The 19,590-nt window shown below is 38.8% G+C and overlaps 1 protein-coding gene across 5 annotated transcripts in view; it reads right to left on the bottom strand.

Annotated features, from left to right (window-relative positions):
- The window catches only part of Cfap54 (cilia and flagella associated 54), a 308,158-nt gene that overhangs the window by 126,838 nt on the left and 161,730 nt on the right, over positions 1 to 19,590 (bottom strand). For 4 of the 5 annotated variants that reach the window (XM_013518543.1, XM_013518547.1, XM_013518536.1 and 1 more), the window contains exons 47-49: positions 14,186 to 14,308; positions 9,905 to 9,958; positions 5,372 to 5,579 (exon numbers count right to left, since the gene is read on the bottom strand). In XM_013518543.1, coding sequence (XP_013373997.1) covers positions 5,372 to 5,579; positions 9,905 to 9,958; positions 14,186 to 14,308 — 385 coding nt within the window. The remainder of the gene's footprint in view (positions 1 to 5,371; positions 5,580 to 9,904; positions 9,959 to 14,185; positions 14,309 to 19,590) is intronic. The other variant, XM_005374497.2, reaches the window with a different exon arrangement.

The raw sequence follows: 19,590 nt of genomic DNA, 5'->3' as shown, positions 1-19,590 counted from the left end.
AAAATGGAAAGACATCCCTTTCTCTTGGATAGGAAGAATCAACAGTGAAAATGGTCATACTCCAAAAAGTATTATACAGATTTAATGCAATCCATAAGCAAAATACCATTAGCACACCTCAAAGAACTACAGAAAACACTCCTAAAATTCATTTGGAACCAGAGAGACCTAGAATGGCAAAAGGAATTCTGCACAACAAAGGCAAGTCTGGGGACATCACAATCTCAGACCTGAAATTATACTACAAAGCCACTGTGATAAAATCAGCATAGTGTTGGCAAAATACACGCCTGAAGATCAGTGGAACAGAATGAAAGATACAGGTGCATCCCCAAATACACTCAGCCAATTTATCTTCGACAAAGGAGCCAAACAAATTCACTGGAAGAAAGATAGTCTCTTTAATAACTGATGCTAGAAAAACTGGCTTTTCACATGCTGAAGACTAAAACTCGACCCATGTCTATCACCATGCACTAAACTAAAGTCAAAATAGATCAAAGATCTAAATATTAAAAATAAAAACACTAAATCTACTGTAAGAGAAAATAAGTAGGAATCTTGAAGACATAAGTATAGGCAGAGACCTCATGAAAAAAAACCCACACTGCAAGGGAAATATTACAAAGAATCAACAAATGGCATCTCACCTTATTAAAAAGCTTTTGGACAACAAAAATCACCAACTGAGTGAAAGGACAACCCCACAGAGTGGGAAAAAATTTTTTAGCCAGTTGTTCTTCAGACAAAGGACTTATATCTAGAATATATAAAGAATTGAAAAAAGTCAGGCTCCCCAAATTCAAAGACCCAGTCCAAAAATGGGCATCTGAGATGAATACACACTTCTCAGATGAAGAAATACAAGTGGCAAATAAACACATGAAAAAATGATCGACATTATTGGTCATTCAAGAGATGCAAATTAAAACAACACTGAGGTTCCATCTCACCCCAGAAAGAATGGCTATTATCAAGAAATCAACCAATGACAAATGCTGGTGAGAGTGTAGGGGAAAAAGCAACCCTTCCCCACTGTTGGTGGGAGTTTAGATTGGTGCAATCATTGTAGAAATCAGCGTGGAGATTCCTTAAACAACTAGAATTCGAGGTCCCATTCGACCTAGCTATTCCCTTCAGGGTATCTTCCCAAAATAATTAAAAACATCATACCACAGTGATATATGCACACCCATGTTTATAGCAGCACAATTTGTAACGGCTAAATCTTGAAAACAACCAAAATGTCTATCAACCAAGGAATGGATAAAAAAGATGTACTTTTTTAATATAACGGAGTACTACTCAGCCACAAAGAAGGATAAACTGCAGACTTTTATAGGTAAATGTATGCAACTATAGACCATATTCATAGGTGAAATAAATCAAACCCATGTGTGTGAACATCATATTGTCTCATTTGTGTGAGGAACTGAACAAGTAAATAAGATCCAAAATGTATAATAGATATTGTGAACTGGGAAGAAACTATTCAAAAGCAACGAGAAACTGTGATGGGGGATAGAGGATAGGAAGAAAGGGGAAAAGAAAAAATATATTTACAAACAAGATAGTTAAGATAGTTATACAGCTAATTTCTCTTAGTTCATTGAAAAGAAAGGTTTGTGATAATATTATTTGGACAGGATATCACACCTATATCTTATACTCTGATTAACTACAATGAAGACAAAAATATGCAATGTATTAATTATTGTAACTCTCCTACAAAGCTGTTTTAAAATTGTTATTTTTATTTTTTCTTTAAAATAAAATAAAATATGAAAGGAAATTTTTCAGGCTAACAGAAAATGACCCTATATAGTAATTAAAATCCACATGAAAATGCAAAGAACACCAAGAAAGGTAATTCTGTTATGAAGAAAGATAGCATAGGGGCTGGGGATTTAGCTCAGCGGCAAAAGCGCCTGCCTGGCAAGCGCAAGGTCGTGAGTTCGGTTCCCGGTACCGGAGAAAAACCAAAAAAAAAAAAAAAAAAAGAAAGCATAAACGTATATTTGTTCTCCTTTCTTCTCTACACTGAATTTTAAAAGCAATTATATAAAGTAATAAATATACATGCATTATTAGACATAGAACATAGAGAAATTTAATGTTTAACAATTATTACACGAATAAAGTAGGTGAAAGCTGTATTGGACCAAAGAAATGGTTCCAGAAGGTAATACAAATCCACAGGAACAAATGAAGACGGCCAGAAATGATAAAGAGGAGTCATATGTAAGTATATATTTGCTCTGCTTTTCTTTTAGTTTCTTTAAAAGCCATAAAACTGGAAAGTAATAACTTTAAACTGTACTGTTGGCTGTGGAAACACACATACACTGAAAATGAACAAATGGAAAAGATATTCCATGTAAACTATTTTTTCCAATGACAGTGGTATGAAATAAAATAAATGTGAAAGGGAATCTTAGAAAATTTACAAGTATGAGGAAATTAACATGCTCCTGTGCAACCATTTGATTACAAATGAAAATAGTAATATTATAAGTAACATTACAAAAATGCAAAGGATCAGAAGTGATTACTATGAATAACTATATTCCAACAAGTTGGATAACCTAAATTCCTAGAAATATACCAAGACTGAATTATGAAGAAATAAAAAATCTGCACATACCAACAATGAGTAAGGAGATTAAATCAGAAATCAAAAACTTCCCATCAAAAAAGCCCAAATTTTGATGGCTCCACTACCAAACATAATAGAATCAATGCCTACCCTTTTCAAACTCTTCAAAAAAATGGGAGAGAAAGAAGCACTTGCACGTTTATATACAAAGTCATGTCAGGATACCACCAAAACTAAGACCAGAGGCCAACATTCCAGATGAATGTAGATGCAAAGATTCTCAACAAAATATTAGCAAACAAAATTGAACAGCACACTCAAATAATCATACATCATGATCAAGGATGATGCATTTTGGGAAGGCAAGGATTTTTCAACATACATAAATCAGTATATTACACTATATTAATGGAATGAAGATTAAAAATCACATGATCATTTTAATTGATGTGGAAAAATCACTTGATTCAATTCAACATCTTTCATGATAAAAGCTCAACAAACTAGCCATAGGAGGCCATTCAGCATGATAAAGACCATGTATGATAAACCCACAGCTAATATGAACACAGTGTTTGCTCTCAGACCCATATTAAAATATGAAAGGAAGTTTTCCAGGCTAACAAAAAGTGATCCACAGTGGTTAAAAGCTGAAAGCTTTTTCTTTAAGATCCATTACCACAGAACAATGCCTACTTTCACTATTTTTTACTCAACATAATGTTGGAAGGCCCCGAACAACTAGACAAGAAGACAAAAAAAGTATCCAAACTGGAAAAGAAGTGAAACTGTCTCTGTTTACAGATAACATAATCTCATACAGAAACCTCTAAAGGCTCTGCCAAAAAAAATCTAGTTAAAATAAATTAATTTATTAAAGTTACAGGATACAAAACCAACTTACAAAAATCAGTAACAATCCTCTACATTAACAAGGAACTATCTGCAAGAGAAATCAATAATAATCCCACTTACAATAACTTAAAAAAATTGTTAGGAATAAATGTAACCAAAGAAATGATATTATGTGTACACTAAAAGCTATAAAATATCCATGGAAAGACTGAAGAAGATACAAATAACTGGAAAGATCCCATGTTCATGGATTGGAAGAATTCATGTTCTTAAAATGTCCACACTATCTTAAGTGATCAATAGATTTATTGTAGCCCTCATTAATATGCCAATGACAGTAGCCACAGAAATAGAAAAAAATATATAAAATTTTTATAGAACACAAAACAAACCCAAATAGCCAAAGCAATCTTGAGCAAAAAGAACAAAACTAAATTATCACACTCTATTTCATTATAAAGCTATAATAAAAATAGTATGGTATTGGCATAAAAAGTGACACATAAGCCAGTGTGAACACACTTTCCATATGCAAATGAACCATCCAGAGGCCACATTCCTGCTGCTTCCTTTATGGGGCATTTGTACTCCAAGATACTTTTCCCCTGCCCTACTTAACCAAAGTTGGGTCCCATATAACTAGAGACAGTCACTAACCATCCCTCAAAGAAAACCACTGAAAGTATTCAAACCAGGCAACACTAAACCTGCTCCTCTTGCCCCGCCTATTTCTCCTATGGAACCCTCAATAAAAGCCCTTGTGCACATTTCCTCCCATTCCTGCTTCCTGAGGGATAGTAAAGCTCCTTCATGTGCCCCTCCCACTGTGGAGTGGCATGTCCCTCCCCTCGGAAACAGTACAAATGATCTGTCCAATGGCAATCATCTGATCTGTTGGCCTCCCCACACCTGAACAGTTAATATAACCTATATTTTAAAACAGAAGACAATATGAGTGTGACATCGAAACTTAACAAAAAGATCATCACAGATCAGTAACTCTTATAACTATGAATGCAATAATCATCAACACTAGCAAATAGAATCTAACAATATATAAAAAGAACTAAATGCCAAATGGGATTTATTCCAAGAATGCAAGATTGGATTCTTGGAATAACATAAAATCACAGCATACAAAAAACAATTAATACAATGCACCATATCAATAGAACAAAACACAAAAATGACATAATCATACCAAAAGATATAGATAAAGCAGTTCATAATCTTTCATACCCTTTCATGATAACATCATTTAACAGAGAATACAAGAAAAATATTTCAACCTAAAAAAGGATATTTATTTTAAAATCCCAAGCAGTTGAGTACCCTACTAAATGGTGTAAAGATCTATTTTAAGATAACATTAATACATTTAAAAATACATACACCCTATGCCCCATAAATCCCACCTATGGCATCTATCACATGGAAATATACAGAGTGTCATCTGGATATGTAGCACTTCAGTTCTATTCTTTGGGAACAAAGTATATGAGAATGAACAGGGGAATAGCTGAATCAACCATAGGATTGTCACACTACAGAATACCACAGTATTGGTGCTCAACCAGTAGAGTGGACTACAGCAAAGTAATGATTTTGAAATGGGTTCAGGGAGATTTTTCTGCATGATAAATGCAAGCTGCATAAAATGTGAGCATACTATTCTATAAATGAGCGACAAATTCTACTATGTGTATGCATACAAATACGTATGTGTGTATGATTCTGGGTATGTGCAGATGGAGATGTATATGTATACACTAAGATATAAGTACACATGAGCTTCATTTTATGAGCTTACAGGAAAACATGAGGGAATCTCTATACTAGACACTCAATTTGATTAGTGGGGGGGTAGAGCAGGGGAAAGCTAAAGAAAGGGAAATAGCAAACAATAAAACAAATGCTTACCTATCAAGCTTGGGAAATTCAGTTTGCTCTTGTCAGTAGCAAGTCCTGAGTAGACTGTTTTCAACGAATTATCTGGGACACAATTTATTGTTGCAGCCAGACTAATGAGGAAATACGCCTTAACAAAACAAAATTTATTTAAGAGATGTTGTCGGCCAACAGTGACCAGAGTTAAAGGCAAGGTTTTCGTTATTAATTCTTCAAGTGCCTAAAAATAAAAAAGGATGAAAAGGGCAAATTAGTAAAATATTTTTTCAGATATGATTAAATCATTCCTTCTTTATTCTCCATTTGACGCTGGATGAAGGAGTACAGGGATAGACATGAGGTCCCATAAATGGCAGGTCTATGGAGAGAGACACTGAATATCACAACCGCCCAGCTCTTCGGCCATGCTTCCCCACCAATTGCTGAACCTGGTGCTGAGTGGAAAAAAGGATACCTTTTCAAAACAGAGACTCTGCAAAGGCCTATCAGCCACACCCAAAGGCAGCTCTGTCTAGCTGTGAGTAAGTTAAAGATGCAGGACAGGAGCAGGAAGAGCGGATGCACGTGCCATCTCCCTACCCAGCTCAACACCCACGGCTAACCAACCTCTCCTCGTGCACTCTCTCAACTCCTTAGTGCCTTGAATATCCACCACCCTGCCACGCAGCTGCAACTCTGAACTCCAAGTAAGTCTTCTTTTGGTTTATAATAAAGGGAGCTGGAGAAAAATCACACTGCTATGCAAGTAGTTCTCCTGTAAGTTCTGGACTAAATCTTAGCGCTGCCTACTATTCACCCTACACTTTGCCAGCTATTAACTCTCCCCTCCTAGACAGTGATTGTAAAGCCTCCTTTCTCTCCCCTCTCTCTCTCTCTCTCTCTCTCTCTCTCTCTCTCTCTCTCTCTCTCTCTCTCTCTCTCTCTCTCTCTGTCTCTCTCTCTCTCAATTCTAACCCCTTCCTCTCTCTCCCTCTCTCTCTCCCTCCCAGCTACAGCCTTTGTTTCCTCTACTTAATGAGAAACTGGAAGTGGCTGGCATGCGTAGACTCCACTGTGTCGTCTGCTTCATCTACCCGAGCATGCACCCTCACAGTTCTGCCTCCTTTCCTGCAGCTTAAGGGCCGGCACTGCCACGCAGGCCATCAGTCCTGTCCCCACAGGTCTCAGCCAGTTCTCCCAGTGGCACAAACGGTTCCCTCCCTACAGAGACACTCTGTCCACAGACAGCCATGTTGGTGCTAGTTCCATCTTAAAAAAAAAATTTCTGTACACCAACTTCCCTCCTCAGCTATTAACCCAAAACGCTGTTCCCCTTTACAGCAACACTCTAAAGAATTGTCAATGTTCTAATTTCTATCTTTTCATTTACTTTCCCCCCAGTGCTGGGGATTGAACCCAAGGCCTCCCTCATGAACCACTGTTTTATATGCAAATTAACTGTCACTTATCATCAATGATAAAATGCATGCTGACCTCAGAGACGTTAAATATGAAAAAAATCTTGTTTAAAATTCAGTAAATTGTGATACTTGGCTCATCGCATTTTATAGCATTCATCTTGCCTACTGGCTACTACTTTTCAGGGGTCTTTGCTGGGTCCTCCTCTTCCCCTGTACCTCGTAATGCCAGCATGCTCCATGACTCAGTCCTCCTCTCCTCATCCTCTTACCTTCCACAATATTAAGCAGGCTTGCACATAGGTTTTCATTTCTTTTAAAGACTGATGAAATCACACGTTTTTCTCCCTCGCTCCAACCTCTCTTCTGAACTAAGACTCAACTTCTGGCTGAGCTCCTCTACCTAGATGTCTAACAGATGGCTCAAACCCAACATGTTTGATGTCTAAAACTATACGCCTACTGTCCCCTACCCATCCACACATACAGAAACTCCATGAGGACAGGGAATTTGTCCATTTTGTTGACTGACTGACGTGTTTGACTGACAGCATCAGAACAGCACCTGACACATCGTGGACTCAACCGATTAAAGCAATCTCTTTAAAACAGAAGTACATCAGGCCACATTCTGCCCGAAGCTCTTCCGTGGTTTCCCATTTTCCTCAGATAAAAGCCTAAGTTACAATGGCGCTACCAATTTTACCTCTCTGAACCTTCTCAGTTTTCCTCTCTGGCTTTACTTCCCAGTGTTACACCATCTTTCAGAGTTCTAGACACACTGGTCAAGCCGTCCCTCACCAAACCAGCTAACTCTACTTCAGGGCCCCTTCACTTGCTGTTCATCTTTCTAGATGATTCTTCCCGCAGACGAATTGCATCTGACTTCACATACAAACTAACTTGACTACCCCATTTAAAATTACACTTTCCACCCTAGGCTAATGCTCTAAATCCCCTTTATACCATGCTGGGTTTATTTTCACCCGTATGGTTTTCTTTCTAACATACTGCATAATTTACTCCTTTAAATGTGCACTTACATATCATGTTTATTACCAGTGCTACCCATTAAAATACAAGCTCCATGAGGCCTTGAATTTTGTCTGCAGTGTTGATTCACTGCTGACTTTGGTTGCCATCAGTAAAACAGTGCCTTGTATACAACGAGACTTTAATATTTTAACTAATATTAAAAATAGTTGCCAGGGCTACACATTTTAGATAAGAGAGAAACCATTTGTCTTACATAAACAAAAAAATGCATTGCTTACAAGAGTTTAAAATAATGACGGCAGTGGGAAGATTTGTTGCTATTGTTGATGTTCTTTTTTTAACCCCTTCTAAGGGGCTGAGATCAGCATGTGCAGAAGAGCCAGGCATGTAGTGGCCACCCGGCCAGCCCTGCAGCTAAGCTGTTGGCCGAGGAAAACGGTCAACCTTCCCATGTAGGGGAGAAACTCCAATTGGTTGGGTGGGAAGGAAAGAGAACCTTTCTCTTCCTTCGGCAGCAAACAGTGATTTAATGAGCCTTAACAATTACACACAAACACTTGAGGATCAAAGGAAGATTAATTAGTAATGCTATTTAACACTCCTTTCTCTCCCTCTATGCAGAAAATACAAAGTGTAATCTGAAGAGTCTTAAGCAGGCCAGCATTACTGTTTTAATTAATTAGCTAATAGAAATCAGCTTTCCATTATACTGTCAGTCTCTTTTTGTATAAAGAGAAATCATCAGACAGACATTCTTTTTATACCAAAAACCCGCTCTTTAAGGAAGTGTTTTTAGGACGGCCTGGCACTTTGACTAGAAAGAAAGAAATATTCTTCAACTCCCCAAGGTCTTAGAACATTAAAATAAAATATGAATATGTATTTAAATCTTCCTAATACCAGCTCTTTCAGACAATTTGCTTATAAATTAAAATACATTTTGAGGCAAAAAACATTGAATGATATGAAGCATAATTAGAAGTGAACTTTATGAAATGAAAAGCAAGTAATGAAATGTAAATGAAAATAATAAGATTACATTTAATAAAAGGTGGGTATTTTGTTATCAAATTTATAGAAAACAAAAATAATGAAATTTTGATGAACTGTCTCTCAAGTTACCCAATAAAAATAAATACCTTGCTTAAAACAGAACGCTGTTTCCTATTACTTAAAAAACAAATACAGTTTGTGGACTCCTTCCCAATTTGCATAATTATTTTAAGAAATTTAAATGCTACTAGGACATCAAATTCTAAAATCCCAACCATTCAACTATTTTTTTTAATTTTATGGAAGAAATAAAACAAAATTTCATAACAAAATTAAAGGAGAATAACAATAGTTAATACATTGCTCATTGTTATCTTCAAAGTAGTTACTTGGAGTACAAGATATGGGCATACAAGGTTCTCCAAATGATATCAGAACAAATCCTTCTTTTCAATGTACTAAGAGAAACTAGTAAGACAACTACCCTGTAATTTTTTTTGGCTTTTCCTTTCCTTCCTTCCTTCCTTTCCCATTTCCTCCACCCTAGTTCCTCTTTCCTTTGGAACAATTTCTTCCCATTTCACAATACCTATTGTCAATTTTAGTCCCTATTTACTCTTTCAGTTATTGACAGGATCTAAACATATTTAGAGTAGCAGTCTCATACTCTTTTTATGAAAAATATTGGAGAAGTCAGAGAACCTGACTAGAAGCCCAAGTGAAAATGTCCCTAACCATTGGTAGATAATCTGGGAACTGGGAGATAAAGGGATATGAATAAAAGCATTATTGAACGTGTGGGCTATGGCAAAGTCTACCAAATCCTTTTCTTATAATCAAGAGCCAGCCATTACCTTCTAGGTAATAAGGATAAATATTAAAGATGAGCTCACTGATGAGGCTAGAGGAATGCACATCTGTAATTGAAAGGCAGGAGTAGTAACTGCTATTTGCCCATCCTGAAAACTACATCAATTTGGTCCAATGCAACTTTTGACCTCAAAATTTTGGACTAAAACAAAACTCCATCATTAGAAATAGAAACATATATTAGCAGCAGGCTTTCAAAACCAAAGATTATACCTCCCAAATAGATTGAAATGACTTTAAAATTATCCACAATAAACATCCAGTTTTTATAAAATACTGTTCCACTTACCTGCATATTTTCTCTACTGGTGAGAGGTTTTCCAGAGTCAAATGACAGAGATGTCTGTCAAAATACAAAATATTAGCAGTAGGAATGAGATGAAGTGTTCTTTTAAGTGAAGCTATTATGTGTTCTAAAATTAGTTTAAGTACCATTTTATTGTAAAAATAATATATCCTCTAGTCAGAAAAGATTAGTATGAAAAAGAAACTAAACATCATGCATAAGCCAACTTCTTTTAGGTGGTCAATGCTAATATCGTGATTTTTTTTATCAGAACACGTTTGCAGTACATAATATTCACGTGTCCTGTCTGGAATTGGAACATGTACATAACACATCTTAATTCCTTTTTTTATCCCCTTTCCTCTCCTTCCTCTAACTCCATGCATCTCTCAATCCTCTTCCCCTTTGAGAAAGATCTATCTCCCTACTTATTATCTATGTTTTACTTTGCCCTACAGATTCCTTTTTTGTATTTTTAAAATGTATACATAAACTTGTACTCCACTTTCACTAAACATGACCACGTTTTCTTCCTATACTATGAAATTATTTGTAAACCTGAGTCCATGGGTAGTTATATTTGATCATATGAATCCAGCATAATAACTACCCCTCCTTCCCACTGTTAGACATCTAAGAGGACAGCTTCCCAACATCACCCCAACTATCAGCCTCAGTATAAATCCATTGATGACCGTTCTGTTTGTATTTGTGACTATTCCCTTTGCACAGATTCCTGGACACAGTACTTCTGGGCCAAAAGATAAGAATATACAGTATTGAGAAAATACCCATACTGTGTGAAATGCCAGGATGGGCACACTCTTGACAGCATGGAGAACAAAACCTACCAGTGAGGGACAAGAGAAACGTTCTACTCACTCTCTGAAGGACCTGGATGCCCACGGCAGTGACCTCAGTAATACTCTTTGGATTCCTTTTTCTCCCTTCCATGTGTGACATCCCCACTGACTCAACATACTTTCTGAAATCACCTCCCACACTGACTACTTATCCCCAAATCCTTGTCTCGGGATCTGCTTTGGATGGATCCCCCAAACCAATTCATCAAACAGAGCTTTTTATCAAAATGAAATATTGGTGAGTATTTTTAAAAATTTTCTTTCTTGAGGATATTCTTTACTGCTTGTAATACACTGAAAATTTAGTAACTAAATCTGGGATGGGGTAGACCTTTCAGTTGTATAAACTGAAAGGGCTTGATAACAAGATTTTAGATTCTGTGGTAAGAATAGAATTACAAGAAGAATATAATGTTAAAATGTAGAATTTTTAAAGGGATACGACAAAAGGCCAATAGTAATCTGTAAAACTTTTTCAGTTACTTCCTTTACAAGTGAAACTTAATTCATTAATCCCTTCCTTAAATAACTGGCCTGCAGTCTAATAACATTGGCACCTATTTTAATTATAAACCTTGAAAGCATTTCCTCTTTTAATTACACTTTTTAAATTCCCAATTGAAGCTGGAAAGCTGCAAATTAACTTTGAGAGTACAAAATTCAAAGTCAGAATCCAGTGGGAGAGAGTTCACCCCCACATTCATCATATGAAAGCTGATAGATAAAAATGAAGTTCGGAATTTACAGGTAGAAAATTAGTCTCAGACGTTTTGGATGTTTGTTTTGGTAGAAGCAGTGGCCATCAAAAACGCTCTTGTTTTCCATTTTACCCAGCTGGTTTCTCTCCCCTCCTCATCTTCCTGGACTAGGAATGGGGATGACCTGAGAAGCCAGGTTTAGTCCCTGATTCCTTTCTCTGTCTTCCTTGGCTCCCAGCTAATTTCATCCAGCCGTATGCTTAAGCCTCTGCTAATGCTTCCAAAGTGAAACCTGCCACCTGCGCAGGGTCTGCTCCGGTCCGTATACTGCCCACGCCCATCTGTGCTACTTGTCCACCTGGCTGTGCACCACATATCTCACGTCCTGCGGGGAGCAGCGTCCCCCTTCCCGGTACCTGAAACCTCTTTCTCAGGCTGAACACTCTGCAGTCATCCTGACCTCTCTTACAGTCCACATCCAAACCATCTCCAGCATGCGGTACCAGCTCTCTCTTCACAGCAGACCCAGAACCGGCCACCGCTCCCTTCACGCCCTCCCTACTCACAAACACCCCAAGCCTTGTCGGATCTCAGCCAGATTAGCTGTCATGTCTGCACAGTTTGAATTGGTCTATTTTGAGCTTGCAGGCACTGCCACCCACAGTTTAATCCCCAAACAGCAAACAACGTGGTTGTTTTCTATTTTGTTCCCATCATGTCCTGTCTCTGCTCAAAACTCTACAAGATTTCCCTTCTGGTTCAGAGAAAGTTCCAATCCTCTGCAAGCCATCTGAGGTCTTTCATCATCTGACTCCTGAGTGCTAGCTCCTCCTCTCCTGCTCCCCTCTTTCCTGCAGGCTTCCTTAGTCTACACGGTTTTCCTCAACCTTGTCTTGCAAGCTTTTTTCTTCATAGTTCCTCCTGCTTGGAAGGCTGCTCCCCCAGATCTTTGGCTTCCTTTCTCTCAACACTGGCTTATTTTATTCACCAGCCTGAATAAACAGTAACCCACTGCCCTGCTCACTCTTATTCTTGACTGCGCTGGACTGTCCCTCACAACACATGTCTACCCGAAACCCACTTGCGTCCTGTGTGTCTATGACTTAGCCCTCTCACTGCAGTATAAGCCCCAGGAATGCAATAGCTCCGTTTGCCTTTTTATTACTTGATCCTCATTCCTGGAATCATGCCTGTATTCTGCAAGCACTCAGTAAGTATTATAAATAAATTAAAGAAGAATGTTAATAGAAAATGGCTACTGACAGGCACAAACAAGAAAATGCCAGTTAATTTAACACCAGGTAAGAAGACAAATTAGTTTACACCACACAAAATGAGTGAAATAATCAACTGGCTTCTCTCTAGATTGGTAGGTGGGTAGACAGATACATACACTTACATAGCCACATATATACTGTATGTAATACATAGATGTGTTTGCTATATATAGATGTATATATCTCTATGTATATATGTGTGTGTGTATATATACATATATATATACACATACCCACTATGCATGTGTGTGTGTGTATATATATATATATATATACACACACACGTGCGCACAAGGATTGTTATTGATCACTGAGTGTCCTTCTTAAGGTATTCTGTAGATAACTTTACACTTAACCTGTGATAATAACTTTTGGGTTTTTAATTTTTTTTGCAGTCTGGAGATTGAACCCATTCCGTACCTTGGCATACTAGGCAAGTGCTGTATCTCTGCACAATACCCTTAGCCCCTATTGTAGTAAAGGTAATGCTGCCGCAGTCATGTGTAGTAGCGATAAGCAGGTATTTGAGAGGACTGCAATGAAGTAATGAATGCAATCAGTAAATATAATACAAACTTACACAAATGATTTATTTCCAGGACTTCCAGCTCATTTCCCAAGTTCTTTTAAGTCCTCCTGTTTGAATCCAGCAGCACGTTTTGTATCTGTCACGCTCACTCCTCACACGTGCCGTCTCCCCTGCTGCTGTGATTTCTCCCTCCCCCTAGTGCCTTTCTTCCCAGCCCCTGTGACTCCAAGCATCTGCCTGAGGACAGATCAGCCGGTGTGCTTCCCAGATCTCCATGAAAACCAAAGCACAGGAAAACAGTAACTCATCCTGATTTAATTCACGCTTTCACTAAAGCTCCAGTATTTATTTCCAAAGGTGCTTCAATTACCCAGGTAACAAGCAGAAATTAAGCGAGTTAGGTAAAACCATCTCCTAAGTTCAAAATACACTAGGCAAAGAGTGTTCTTTCTGCACAAAATCAGAAGATATCTGAACAGCACATTAGTAACTGCTACTTTACACACTGTTAGTGTAAAATATATAAACCAGAAAAAGATCCAAATAAGAAGTAAGGAGAGATGGCTTGAACTAAGACCATTAACTAGAAGTTATAACATTAGGCCCCAAAAGCTAAGAAGTGGTGGTTGATAAACTGGCTGAGGAGACTGTCCATCGTAACTATGATGCAACCTGCAGCACCCCGAGCCAGAATTCCACTGCAAAGCTTTAGAACCACATGTCCTCCCTCAGACACCCTCCATTCCACACCAGTGAAATCCCATGAAAGCCTGATCTTAGCGGTGACCAGGCTTACCAAAGAGGTGGGAAGCACTGGCGACATCTCAGTATCCTTTTGTGGAAATGTGCCCTATGTTTTAGGAACTGCAGCCCCCTCAAAGGTAAAGACATAGCTTTGAATCAAATTGGTCGGTTACCTTAGGTTTTTGAGGAACTTTACAGCAGGAAGGTATTGACAAAGGCATATTTCTTCCACAGAAAATCTGGGATAGCTCAGAATAGGCTTCGGAAAAAAAGCTTAAATCGATCAGAACTTCTATCTGTAAAGGAAGGAAGAGATTTTAAATTATAAAAATAATTAGAGAAAAATCATAAACTTCTAAGATCCAAAATTTCTGTAGGGCAATTATAATGTGCTATGAATTAATGCTTACTAATTAATGAATGGATGCAGTTGCACGCGTTAGTGTGTATGCTAGTTCCCATGTGCCGTGGACTAACAGCTAATAGGCTTACTTCACCAAAGGAAAATACATAAAGAGATTATAAACATGGCAACATTTTTAAAAATTACTGAATTTATCTCTTTATTCCCACGGTAAACTGTGGTTTAAAACCAAAATAACAGTAACATTCCTCAAGTTCTTGAAATCTCTGAGAAACTCAAAGAAACCATTATATTAACTTCACAATGTACAGGCATAAAAAAATACTACCAGTTTTCCCATCCATAATGAATAAAGACATATACTTTCAATTTTAAAGATATACACTATATATGTACTTATCAACATTAATGCACAACTGCACATTTTACATGGCCTACCTTGAATACAATCCAGAAGGAACATCAACCAGGAAATGACCGAAAAAATGTTCACTCATGTTCATTCATTCATCGCACATGTTTACTGAGCACCTCTTGGCACTAAAGCCTTCTTGAAGGTTGCATTCCATTACTATGTGTATTTAGCTAAATGTAAGTAAAGCATGAAGATATACACAGAATGAGATAGCAAAGGGCACTGAGTGCTTTGAGGAAAAGCTACTTTGAAGACTGGGAACTAGAAGTACTTCTGTGAGGAGAGCTCTTCAAGAGAAGAGCTGGGGATGATGTCAGAGAGAGAGACATGTGAATATTTGCTGAGCATCACACACACACACAGTGTGGAGGTCATATGACAGAACAGCTTTGGTGTCCTGGAATGTTCCAGAAACAGCCCACGTGGTTGGAGCTCAGGTTTCCAGAGGAGGAGAGTTAGGAAGTGCATGCAAATGGGAGTCAGGAAAGGTCACATAGAGCCTCTAGACTACAGTAGGGAATCTGCATTTTATTTTCTACATGGTATGAAGTAACTGGAGGGTTTTCAAGAGGACTCTGACATAACTTATGTCTTGAAAACATCTAGTGATTTTATTAAAGAGAACAAGGCAGGAAGACATAAATATTGACACAGGGAATCAAACACAAAATTGGGTGAAATAGATACAGATGATATAGATGATAGATATAGATACAGATGTGGATATATAGATGTAGATATAACATTTCAAAAGAAAAATCAATATATCCTCAGCATTTCAATCCATCTTGCTCTCTGTTTTCCTTTCAGTACTTGCATAGAAATCTCAGAGTGTACAAAATAAAATAAAAAGAAGATAAGTTGGAGAAAATTGGCTACAAAAATAACATGGTAATAACATAAATGGTCAGAAGAATATTTTTAATGGGAAAGAGAAAATTGCTTGTCTATCCAGTTACACAGTGAGCTTCTTGCCTAAGACACCTTGGTCTCTAACCTCCCCACAGCCATGTAGTACGAAAGCACTTGGGAGACACAGCAACTCTTTCAGGTTTCTAGATGACCTCTTTTCTCACAGTCCCTGCACGAAAACACTTCCCCGGATCTATATGTAGTTAGACCTCTCCGGTCTTGACTCGAAGACTGCTGTACACAGATCACAAATAACTGTCAAGGCTATGTCTGATTTTAGTGTATCATGCCAATCAAACCATTTAGAAAAGCAATGATGGTGATAATGGACACAGTATTTTTGGAAGTGACCGACACCTCGAACACAAGCAAGTCACATGGCAAAAAGAGCTAGCTGTAAATCAACTCTTCCTTCACACAAACACAGAAGCATCAGTGCCCTTCCTAGGAACATTTGCTATGTTGAGAATGGTAACTCTTTGAAGAGGTTGGCAGTTGATCATAAAGAGGACTTAACAGCGTTCCATGAGAGACACTAGTGCACCATAGAAACTTAACAGCATGATCTACTGCTGTTCAATTTGTCAGAAACCATCACTGTTCATGTTCTCTGCCTCTGACTTCTCTCTTTTCCCACTCACTGACCCCAGTTTACTTCAGAAAGGTCGGGCAAACTCTGCTCATGGGGGCTGTCATTTCTTTCTCTTTATGATCTGTCAGCTGCCCTTTAGACTGCAACTGTCGGTTTTTCAGTACTACTACACCAGTAAGATCTCACCTCTGCCTCACTCTGCTCCAAGCACTGTCACCAGACACCAGATCTGGTCATCTCATTCTCCTCATCAAAATTCCATAATTGACTCCCCTCCCACCCAAGGCTTCGAATAGAGGCCACAGCTTTTCACTGGGTTTTAAACCATATGAGGACACAAATGTCAAATGCTAACAAGCTGCTGTGCCCTGAAAGTATCCCCCAAACGTTCAGGGGTTAAAAACCCCTAAGTTCATAGGTCGATGGCTTTGGGAGGTGGGGCCTGTGGGAGGTAATCAAGATCAGACGTGGTCGTGTGGGTGGGACTGAGATTAGTGGCTTCAGAAGGGGAGGAAGACAGACTTGAATCTGCACATCCGGGTCTCTCACCACGGGATGCCCTCTGTTGTGTGACGACGCAGCACAAAGACCCTCACCGATGCAGCCCTTGAGTCTAGGACCCCCAGCCTCAGGCACTGGGAAAAATAAATTTATTTTCTTCATACATTACCCAATCGTGGGTACTCTGGTGAAATAACCTAAAACAGACTGATACAAGCCAATGCAGTCACCTAAGTGAAAGTTGTGTTCCAAACTGTCCCTCCGTGCCCCTCTGGCTCTTCTCCCTGTATGTTGTTAATGTCACAGCAATTTCTCCACGCCTCTTAGTGACAGACCAGCAGAAACCTCTCAGCCAACTCTGGTCTACAATCTCCTCCGACCCCTCACCGTGCAACCTCCACATTCTGTTTCTTCACCGTTTGGAATGCAAGCTGGGTCCCCGGGCTTGTGGCCCTTGGGTATTCCTCATGTTATCTTCAACCTGCCTGCCCAGGACCTCTGTCCGATGTAAGGGAACCATCACCAGCCCTGTGCAGTGCTTTCTCCCTCTGTGTCTTTTACACCGCTGTTCACCAGCAATCCTCCCTTCCCCCTCGCCCCAACCTGGTAACTTGCACTCTTTTCAAGCCTGTGCTCTTAGCTAGTGAGTGAAACCTAAAGACCCGCAACTACTGTCCCTCTTCCACACTCCCGGAGACAGTGCTCATCACACATGTGCAAATGAGCAAGTGACAGGTCCACACACTGCTGTTTTGGTACATGTCCAGTTTCTCTTCCCACTTGGCATCTCCTTATAAAGAGATGGCTTACACGGTTTGCATGACCATGGTTTACATGTCTGAAATTCGAAGTACTAGTATGGTGCTTTGAAATAGAAATTCCATAGTAAATGTTCTTTTAGAGTTAAATCAGTAAATATTTATCAACTATTATATGGGTGAGTTCCACTCAACACTGAAGAGGATGTGGACAGCAGGCACCTAATAAATGCCTGCAACTTTTTCATTCAATACAACCATTAACCCCTGAATATTAAGAATGTAAACTTAGTACTCAAGACAGTAGAGAGAATTAAAGGATGAGTAAGACACAGGCCCTAGGTCAAGATCTGTGTATCTCAGAGAGTACTGTAGGGAGAGTGGGAAAGGAAAAGGGTTACACACAGTTTTAAATGCTGACATTCAAAAAGGAGACAATTCTTAAGAGTCAGCAACTCAGAGAGGGTGAACCAGAAATTTTCATGGTCAGTAATGAATTATTTATTAAGTCCTCTTAAGAATTTTTTTATTTAGAAATAAAATTCAATGGATTATTTATGTAAGCCTGAAGGGCTTGGATGGAGACAGTAGTTCAGAGGGAATTCTAGTTCCGCCCCCCAGGAGAGACTTAGGGGGCAGATAGATGGTATGTCCAAAGGAGAGAAAGAGGTGTGCTGGAGTGGCGTGCCAAAGCCCATTTTCTCCCACTGCAAGAGCCCGTCAGGCACCTCTGTCTCCTATGCGTCTCCAGTGACATCTGTGAGTAGCTTGAAGTCAGCCACAGTTGGAAGATTTACAACCTGGTGAAAATTTCAAAGCCCTAAATTAGCTTTTTTTCAAAAAAGGGCCCACTGTGAAACATTTACCAATATGCAGATTACACCATGGGATCAGAGGTAAAACTGTGCTATGAGAACCAAGAAAAACTTTAAGCTCAAGAATGCTCAATATTTTATTTTAAACGATTTGTCTCACCTCAACTTAAATTTCCCTGTTATCTCAATGTTTAGTAAAGGACACTATAGAAATGAAGGCCTTGGGCGAATATACTGTGTGCATTTATGTAGGAGTAAAATAGGGAATTCCATGCCAGACTTAAGGAGATGCAGAAGAGGGAGAGATTTTGCTGGATGCTGAGACAATCCATGAACAAAACAAGATCAACAGAAGCAGAGACTTGTAACAAAAGTGACCAGGAACGCAGGCAGTGAGAATGAGATGCTTGAGGCTCCCCTCCAAGTGGGGTTCAGGTCAACAGCATGCGACTCTCATGCCAGAGAACCCTAAGTGATGACTGGATTACAGAATTAATTGTCTGGTCTTATTAACTCAATTGTCTATCCACTGAAAATCTGTTGCACATCATGATATGTGAGGCATACTCTGAAAACATGGTGGAAGTTTGAATTTAAAAAATGCATTACAATAAAAGACACTGCAATTAGTCCCCCGCAAAATATTTCCCCTCTTTTTGAACACATTTATCTCATCATTCTTGCCATTTACTGAAACAGTTCTGGAAGTTCTTTTACGTGAGTGTTAGTTGTGCTGTCAAGGCTGCCTCCATGTCCTCAGTTAACCCAAAATGTTTACCTTTCATGGTCATTTTACTTTGAGGAAGAACCAGATGATGCATGATACCAGCTCTGGTGAGTAAGGTGGATGAGGGCATACCATAATGTTTTTATGAGCCAAGAACCTTTCCACTGGATGGCACCTGGCAGCAGCATTCACCAAATTTTGCATCACACCTCCTAAAGACCCTCATGAAAGAGGACTTCCAGAACTGCTTCAGAAAGTGGCAAGAATGATGGGATAAGTATATTTAAAGGGACGGGGAGTATTTTGAAGGAATTAATGTCAGTGTGTCTTTTACTACAATAATTTTTAATAATTTAAAATTCACTGTAGTTTTTCATGACCCCTTGTACATAAAGATCATTAAGAATAACTTCACAGAAACCAGAACACAGGCTCATTTGGTCTCCATGAGGAAGCCAGTCTCTCAGAACAGCGACTTCCAGCTTCCAGTTGTT

Source organism: Chinchilla lanigera, unplaced genomic scaffold (genome assembly GCF_000276665.1).
Source record: "Chinchilla lanigera isolate Chin_1 unplaced genomic scaffold, ChiLan1.0 scaffold00004, whole genome shotgun sequence".
In the NCBI taxonomy this organism is placed as follows: domain Eukaryota; kingdom Metazoa; phylum Chordata; class Mammalia; order Rodentia; family Chinchillidae; genus Chinchilla; species Chinchilla lanigera.
This window is presented reverse-complemented; position numbering and strand designations above follow the sequence as displayed.